General features: G+C 37.9%; 1 protein-coding gene across 1 annotated transcript; it reads right to left on the bottom strand.

Annotated features, from left to right (window-relative positions):
- Window positions 1-6,296: 6,296 nt before the first annotated feature.
- Window positions 6,297-8,508, bottom strand: LOC107816501 (UDP-glycosyltransferase 74G1). Its single transcript, XM_016642220.2, has 2 exons — window positions 7,796-8,508; window positions 6,297-7,276 (listed from the first exon to the last, which is right to left on the bottom strand). Exons 1-2 carry the CDS (start codon window positions 8,435-8,437, stop codon window positions 6,539-6,541), a joined length of 1,380 nt encoding a protein of 459 aa, XP_016497706.1. The 5' UTR covers window positions 8,438-8,508; the 3' UTR covers window positions 6,297-6,538.
- Window positions 8,509-9,514: the final 1,006 nt, after the last annotated feature.

The raw sequence follows: 9,514 nt of genomic DNA, 5'->3' as shown, positions 1-9,514 counted from the left end.
GTCTATTTGCTCAAAACGTTGACCGAAGTCAATCAAATAAATTTTAAGGCACGGATTCACATTTTAATCAGTTTTTCACATAAAAGCCTTCCGAAAAAAGATATGAATTGTGACCGCAAATCAAGGAAGGCTTAAATGGGCTATTTAAGGTTTTGGAAATACACAATTATGGGATAAAACTCTAGATGACCTATCAGGTCATCACAATAGTCAACTTAGGGCCAATCAGAGTGATTGCTAGCTAATACGTAGGGGCAAACATGGAGATATATAATATTGCGGATGAATCATAAGAGGAGGAAGAGACTCCTCAACTTTGAAAAGAAATTGCAAGCTAACGCCGATGAGGTAGAAAGAGAGATTGGCTTGCGAAAATGAGGCCCATCGAGCCCAATTCCGAGAGGTGAAAAGGGCATCAGAGGTACCTGTGAGAAGCGAAAGAGATAAAAAAAATCATCAACAATTTGTGGCAGAAGGTGTTTGATCACGTAGCCCACTTGGCTAAGACTGAGAAAGAGCTGGCAAGGTTCCGGGAGAGGATAGTTCAATTAGGCAAAGACTTGGAGAACCGCCTAAGGTTGGCCGGCCAAGCAAAGCAAAACCACGAAGAAGACGTTGTTGGTTTAAGAAAAGATTTGGTCATCCTTGAAAATGAAATGGGTCAACAAATTAAAGATTTTACGGCAAAAAGGGAGCACTGTTATAACCTATTGAACCAGCTGGAGGGAAACGTGATAGACATACAGAACTAGAGAGATCAGACACAATAGTTAGTAAAAGCCCGACATCAATAGATTAGACAGATGTGTCGGGGCTAGAGGATCACAAAGTTCAGAATTGGGGAAATAGTCGATTATACTGCCAGGAAGTGCAATGACTGTGAAAAGATGACCAAGGCCATGTTCTTAGCCACGGTTGAAATTTGCTCGCCAGGTCATGGCCAACTTAGAGGTCCTTTATGATGAGATCAGTGACTAACGAATGTCACTCAAGGCACTGGTTGGAGTTTTCCTTTCGAGATCTTAGTAGTATGGTTGTTAACAATATTCCTCTGGGAGTTGAACTGTATCCTCACCAACGCCTTGGTATGGAGTGCCTTTGCTCGCTTCATACTCAGGCTTACAGATTAGTAACAACTTTTATTTTGTTACTCTTACAAATTTCTCACTTAACATATTTGTATCTTATCTTGCATTGTTGAGGAAATCAAATGTATATAGTGTGAATGAGTCACAACTACTATACCAAAAATTATGACAGCTACCAAATAATAAATAAGACAATAAAGCAACAATAAAAGGAACACCAGAATTTACGAGGTTCGGCTAATTTTGCCTACTTCCTCGGACTCAACCAATATTTTATTTCACTCTAAAAATATAAGTGAAATAATAATAAAGAGAAAAGATACAAATGCCTTAAGAAGATAAGAAGGCAAATGAGAGGTGTATTTAAATCCTAAACATTAGGCCTCCTTTTATAGGGAAAAATTCCCAAACCCAAATTGTCACCCACCGATGTGGGACTTTTGACAATCAACAAATCTCCACCTTGGCAAAATTCCACATCTTCAACTTTGTCTCAATAACAAATTTTGGTTATGTCTTCATCTTTAATATTCAGTGTTCAACAAGGTTGATCAAATCCAAACCATGTTGAAACTTGACCGCAATCACCACCTTTGTCAGCATATCAGTAGGATTCTCCGTAGTATGAATTTTTTTCACCGTGACTCCACCTTCTTCTATGATTTCTCATACGAAATGATACCGAACATCAATGTGCTTCGTCCTTACATGATAAACTTGGTTCTTCGCTAATTGAATAGCACTTTGACTATCACAAAAAATTGTGATACTTTTTTGTCCAATGCCAAGCTCTTTTAGCAACCCCTGAAGCCAAATTGTCTCCTTCACAGCCTCTGTAATAGCCATGTACTCTGCCTCTGTTACAGACAAAGCAACTGTTGACTGCAAAGTAGACTTCCGACTAACTGGTGCCTTTGCAAAAGTAAACACATAACCAATAGTTGATCTTCGTTTGTCCAGATTACCCGCAAAATCTGAGTCACAATGGGGACATAGTAGCACTTTGACTCTCGTTCAGCTTCATCTTTTGGCGACATAGTAGTACTTAGCTTACAATGGGGAGCAAGTGGAGTACTAACTGGCTTAGTCTTCTTATCTATGCCAAAACGTTGTAGTACTCTTTTCAAATATTCTTTCTGAGATAAACAGAGTTTCTTTGAACGTCTATCTCTTATTATCTCCATGCCAAGAATTTTCTTTGCCTCACCCAAATCCTTCATCTCGAACTCCTTCTTCAGTTGAATTTTCAACTTATCAATTTCTTCCAAATTCTTGGAAGCTATCAACATATCATCAACATATAGGAGAAGATATACAAAGGAACCATCTTCACGCTTGCACAAATACACACAATGATCGTATTTGCTTCTCTTGTACCCTTGCCGTAACATAAACTTGTCAAATTGCTTGTACCATTATTGTTTCAATCCGTACAATGATTTTTCAAGTTTGCATACCATATTTTCTTTTCCAGCAACTTTGAATCCTTCTGGCTGAGTCATGTAGATTTCCTCCTCCAAGTTTCCATGTAAAAACGCAGTTTTTACATCCATCTGAACTAGTTCCAAATCCAACTGTGCTACCAAAACCAACATAATTCTAATGGAGGAATGTTTTACAACTGGAGAAAATACTTCATTAAAATCAATTCCCTCCTTTTGAGCATATCCTTTGGCCACCAATCTTGCTTTGTAGCGAACATCTTCTTGGTTAGGAAATCCTTCTTTTTTTGCAAATATCCATTTGCACCCAATTGCTTTCTTTCTTTTCAGGAGATTGGCCAATCTCCATGTATGATTCTGATGAAGGGACTGTATTTCATCATTCATGGCAATCCTCCACTTATCTTCTTCTGAACTTTGGACTGCATCTTTACAAGTGGCAGGAACATCATCAGCTACAATTGAGGCGGCACAAGCAACCGTCTCTATAAGATGAACGAGTTTGTTATTGTCCTTTTTGGCCTGCTATTTGCAATTGATTCAAGTTGTTGTTGAGGTTCCTGAGTTGGAATATCCCTCTCTACTGGCTCTTCTTCCAGAGGATAATCTTCATTTGTTTCCTCCTCTGCTTCTTGTGTAGGAAAAATAAATTTTCCCTCAAACTCCACCTGCTTAGAAGCACCATCATTTTGTTTGGTATCTTCTGTTACCTTATTTATCATAGCAGATTCATCAAAGGTAACATCCCTGCTGAATATTACTTTCTTTGTCATAGGACACCATAAGCGATATCCTTTGACTCCAGAAGTAATCCCTATAAAAATAGCCTTCTTTGCCCTTGGATCCAACTTTGACTCCCTCATATGATAATATGCAGTTGAACCAAATACGTGCAAAGAGTCATAATCTACAGCAGACTTTCCATACCATTTTTCAAATGGTGTCTTGCCATCAATAACAGCAGATGGTAAGCGATTAATGAGGTGGCATGCATATGTAACTACCTCAGCCCAAAATTCTTTTCCCAAGCCAGCATTGGACAATATACACCGTACCTTCTCCAGCAAGGTCCGGTTCATACGTTCTGCCACTCCATTCTGTTGTGGTGTATGTCTGACAGTGAAGTGCGGGACGATGCCATCTTTTTCACAGACCTTATTGAAATGATCATTTTTGTATTCACCTTCATTGTCCGTGCGAATACACTTGATCCTCATGCCTGTTTGATTCTCCATCATCGTCTTCCATTTGAGAAAAATTCCCAATACTTCATCTTTGCTCTTCATTATATACACCCACACTCTTCGGGAAAAATCATCAACAAAGGTTATAAAATAGTGCTTCCCACCCAATGAAGGTGTTTTGGAAGGACCCCAAACATCAGAGTGTATATAATCCAAAATGCCTTTAGTATTATGGATCGTTGTACCAAATTTAACCCTTGTCTGTTTCCCTTTGACACAATGCTCGCAAAACTCCAAGTTGCAAGCCTTTACTCCTTTTAACAATCCTTGATCTTATAGAGTTTTCAAGGATTTTCCTCCAGCATGTCCCAAGCGCATGTGTCATAGCCTGGTTGCTTCTGCCTCTTTGTCGTCACTAGATGTCACTGTCGCTGTCCCAATAATTGTACTGCCACGATAGCGGTACATATTATTGTTCTTCCGATTAGCCTTCATTACCACTAGTGCACCGGAGCATACTCTCATCACTCTATTTTCTGCAATGATTTTGAACCCTTTTGATTCTAGGGCTCCCACAGAGATGAGATTCTTCTTCAAATCCGGTACATATCGAACATTTGTTAATGTTCTGATCATTCTATCATGGTTCCTTAATCGTATTGAACCAATGCCATATGAGGTAAGAGGGCTGTTATCCGCTGTGTAGATGACTCCATATTCTCCTTCTTGAAAATCCACGAACCAGTCCCTGTTGGGATACATATGATAGCTACAAGCCGAGTCCATCAACCATATGTCTGATGATGTTGATGGCTCTGTTGTAACTAATGAGAAGTCTGAATCATCACAATCAGCTATATTTGAATCCATAATGGCCTTTCCATTGTTATGTTTGGCCTTATTCTTCAACTTCGGACAGTCTTTCTTCCAGTGTCCCTTTTCTCGACAAAAGGCACATTTATCTTTGCTGGGTCTAGATCTTGACTTGGATCTTCCCTTCTTTGTCCTCATTTGATTTTGAGGATGACCCCTCACAACCAGTGCTTCTCCTTCTCCGCCATTTTGTTTTTCTCCCTTTCTTTATTCATAGTTGTACAAAGCCGAACAAACTTCTCTGAGAGAAATTTCGTCATTCCCATGAAGTAGAGTAGTTTCAAGGTGCTCGTACTCATCAGGAAGTAACCCTAATAACATCAAGGCCAAGTCACCATCATCAAAAGTTGCATCCATATTTTGCAAATCTGTGACCAACTTATTGAAACCGGTGATATGTTCGTTCATTGTGGTACCAGGAACATAGGTGAAGCGAAACAGTCTCTTCTTCATGTACAATTTATTTTGACTGTTTTTCTTCAAAAATTTATCCTCCAGTGCTTTCCATAATTTACTTGTAGAAGTTTCCTTTGTGTATGGATATTTATGCTCTCTAACAAGGTAGTATCGAATGGTACCGCAAGCAACACGATTGATAATTCTCCAATCTTCTTCTCCAATAACATCTGGTCTTTTTTCTTCAATGGCAAGATCTAGCCCTTGTTGAAAAAGGACATCTAGAACCTCGCCTTGCCACATCCCAAAATGTCCTGATCCGTCAAAAATTTCTACCGCAAATTTCGCATTTGACACAATTCTTGTCATAAGCGAAGATGCCAATGATGACGTATTGTTGACACTTGATGTAGATTCTTCTTGTTTATTGTCTCCCATCTTTGACACGAATATTATTTAATATCTGACGACACAAATCAAGATTATTTCCTTTCTGGTGTGGAAGATCAGACTAAGCTGCAACCACAGAGCATACTTAGACAATACCTTGGCTCTGATACCAATTGTTGCGGAAGCCAAATATATATAGTGTGAATGAGTCACAACTACTATACCAAAAATTATGGCAGCCACCAAATAATAAATAAGACAATAAAACAATAATAAAAGGAACACCAAAGTTTACGAGGTTCGGCTAATTTTGCCTACTTCCTCGGACACAACCAATATTTTATTCCACTCCAAAAATACAAGTGAAATAATACTAAAGAGAGAAGATACAAATGCCTTAAGAAGATAAGAAGACAAATGAGAAATGTATTTAAATCCTAAACATTAGGCCTTCTTTTATAGGGAAAAATTCTCAAACCCAAATTGTCACCTACTCGGTAGGACTTTTGACAATCAACAGCATCAAGTGACATTAGGGCCTAGCTTTTATGATCTCGGTATTAGAGTTTCACCGGCAACTGTTGCAGTTCCCTCTTAACTGCGCCAACTGCTCCACATTTCATTCCCCTTGCTTTACACTGTTGATTTTAATGTATGTTGTAAGGGAAGCAAGCATTTTGACAGTGTAACAAGTTTTTATATTATTATTGTATTTTGGCCTGTTAGTCTATGTCATTTGCCTTATAATTCAAGTTACTAACGGTTACCTAAGTTATCTTTTAGTTGAATTGATAAAGTAAAAAGTTATACTAGTAAGGTATATATGTGTGGAGTTAAACTTTAATTGCATCCAAAAGTCCAGTTAAAGGTCAAATTGCAAATAAGTAATCCATTAATCTAACAAATAAGTAGGGAATGACCCATTGACCATTAGATGTCTTTAGACTTTAGTCCATATCTTACTATCAAATAAACAACACATTACAATTATAGCTTGTAACTTTATCAGCTAATTAAATTTCTTCGCTTTCCACGAAAATGGGGAAAAAAGAGGAGAAAATAAAGGAAGATTCAGGTCAAATTTTGCTAATTTCAACCTGAAAAATAAAACTTGCATAATACAAATGTAGCTTCTTGTTTCTTTTTCTATGGCTCAATTTCCTACTTAAGAAATAGTCGTCAAATTGGAAACAAATTCTTCAATGTTTTTGTCTGAACTCCCTCCTTCATCCACAGCATTTCTAGCAAATTCCTTCCATTTCTTTGCATTTTCCCTAATTACTTTTCCTTTCTCTTCTTCCATCACTAATTTTATATTTTCTTCAATAATTTCTCTTCTAACTATCCCTTTGTCATCTTGTTTGGCTCTAACTCCCATCTCCCAAACATCGTGCACAAGCTTTGCATTTGTTGGTTGATCTGACCATTGTGGCATTGTCACCATTGGCACTCCCAAACTAATTGCTTCCAAAGTCGAATTCCATCCACTATGTGTGAGAAAACACCCTATCGATTTATGTTCCAACACTTGTAATTGCGGACACCATGATACCACGAAACCTTTATTCTCACTTGCTAATTTTAATTCCTCTATAAAGTTCTTGGGAAGTTTGGATTCTTCAGTGGATCTAACTACCCACAAGAAATTCTTGTTGCTATTCTTCAAACCCCATGCCAATTCTTCCATTTGCTCAGCTTCTAATTTAGCCATACTTCCAAATGATACATACACTACTGAGCTAATTGGTTGATGATTTAACCAATTTAGGCACTCTTTTGCCATTGGCTTGAAGAGACTAAGGCCATACTCTTTGTCATTTGGTAGCCTCTTGTCTAGGTACATGGATGGTATTGTTGGTCCAATTGTCTTGATTGGATAAAGCTTGGCCATCCAATCAATTACCTACATGTCAAAAAATTAGATACATGATAATCTGAATATACTGAAAATGTAAATAAGATCTTTTTATGCTACTTATTAGTGCATTTTAGCATGTGATAGTAGGCCAGTTATCATTTTGTTACGTTACAAGGTAATTAAACAGCATTTATATTGTGGGTGAAACTAGTATTATTTACTTCAAAATGTTAATATATTCACTCCATATTGTATCTTCTTAAAGGTTTTACACGTGCTTTAATAAAGATATTTAATATCCCTAATTATAGGAGAGTATTTGTATAAACTACTTCTTTGTAAAAGTTTCACTTAATTAATACTCTGCTCCAACAATATGGTAAGCTTGAAAACAAGGTAAGAAATGTTTTTTTTGGTGTTTTTTGAAACGTTAAATATTACGAAAGAAATCCAATTTGTTGATACAATTACTCCTACAAATTTTGGAATCTGGATGAGAACTGAGAATAAGATATATGGATTTAATAGACAAAGCAAAAGAAAAAAGTAGAATATTTCTGTTACCTCTTTCTCCAACTCATAGAAGCTGTTGATTAGGACCCAATCTACTTTCTCAAGATTTGAGAATTGATTAACCAACATTTCAACTAATTTTTCTGATTGAGGACTAGACTCAAAACTAGGTACATCTGAACTCTCAATTGTACTTGATAATCCAGGAATTAATATTTCTCCATCAACTTGAGTAGGAGGAAGTTTTAGTACCCCTTTATGTACATGGTAGTAAATGTTATCTACTACACAATTTTGTGTGAAAAAAGCAGCACTAACTAAACCAAAATCCTTTGCAACTTCAACAGCCCAAGGAAGGAATGGATCATAAACTATGCAATTCACAGGGCACTCACAATTTTCTAATTTCTTAATAAGTTGAGTCAGAGTATCGGAGCCAACTTCTTTGAATCGCGTTATGTAGGCCAAGAAAGATTCTGCTTGGTCGATGCCACCGTTGTAGCCATCGGATATGGCCTCGATTGACACTGAAGTTGGCAATTCTTGCATGGTTTTCAAGAAGGATTTTGTTGGTGATATTGTGATTTTAACACCTTTGGATTGTAAACGTTTGGAAAATTGGAGCATTGGGTTGATATGACCTTGCACTGGATATGGCAAAATCAAGCAGTGAGCTTTGTGAGTAGTACTCATTTTATTTTTCTTGCAACTTGTCAATTGATGGAATGGCAAATTAAGATTTGAGAGGATGTGAAATCTTGTGGTGAAAATGTGGTTCTTATAGTTTGTTGATAGAGTTAGAAGTGTCAAGTTGGACCGACATTCCTAAGAAAGTGTCTTGGCTTCTTCTTCTTATTGATACGGATACCAACTTCTATTTGCCAACATGTGCACCGACGTAAGAAAATTGTGGGGTCCAATGCAATGGTCGAAAATCGGTGTGGCTTCGTGTGAACTCTACAACAACAATAACATCCCAGTATAATTCCACAAGTGGGGTCTGGGGAGGGTAATATGTACGCAGACCTTACCCCTACCCTGAGGGACAGAGAGACTGTTTTCAGGAGACCCTCGGCTCAAGAGAGTAACAAAAGACGATATATTAGTACTATCAATAGACTCATAATAAAATAACATAAAATACATAACATAAAATAACAAAATAACAACAATATAAGAAATACGTAAAGGATGGAAAGTATATTAATATCCAACAGATAAAGCCATGCATCAGTAGCATCCTAAGACTAACTCCTAACTGGCTAGTCTCACTCTAGTGCGCTGTAGAAATATTCACAACTTCCCCCTAACCTACAACCTTAATGCTCGACCTCCACAATTCCCTGTCAAGGGCCATGTCCTCAGTAATCCTAAGTCGTGTCATGTCCTGCCTGATCACCTCTCCCCAATACTTCTTAGGTCTCCCTCTACCTCTCCTCGTGCCCACCACAGCCAGTCGCTCACACCTCCTCACTGGTGCATCATTGCTCCTCCTTTGAATCTGCCCGAACCATCTAAGTCTTGCTTCCCGCATCTTGTCCTCTATGGGGGCCACGCCCACTTTCTCTCGAATATCTTCATTCCTAATCTTATCCATCATTGTATGTCCGCGCATCCATCTCAACATCCTTATCTCTGCTACTTTCATCTTCTGGATGTGTGAGTTCTTAACCGGCCAACACTCGGTCCCATACAACATAGCATGCCTAACCACTGCTCTATAAAACTTACCTTTTAGTAACAGTGGCACTTTCTTGTCACACAAGACTC

Source organism: Nicotiana tabacum, chromosome 8 (genome assembly GCF_000715075.1).
Source record: "Nicotiana tabacum cultivar K326 chromosome 8, ASM71507v2, whole genome shotgun sequence".
Taxonomy (NCBI): domain Eukaryota; kingdom Viridiplantae; phylum Streptophyta; class Magnoliopsida; order Solanales; family Solanaceae; genus Nicotiana; species Nicotiana tabacum.
Note: the sequence above shows the minus strand (reverse complement) of the source record. Positions and strands in the feature narration are given on the sequence as shown.

Excerpts from the sequence above, each read along its gene's own strand:
- LOC107816501 (XM_016642220.2), bottom strand. The coding sequence starts at position 8,437 with ATGAGTACTACTCACAAAGCTCACTGCTTGATTTTGCCATATCCAGTG. Across the intron at positions 7,277-7,795 it reads TCTATGAGTTGGAGAAAGAG|GTAATTGATTGGATGGCCAA; the intron begins GTAACAGAAATA and ends TTTGACATGTAG.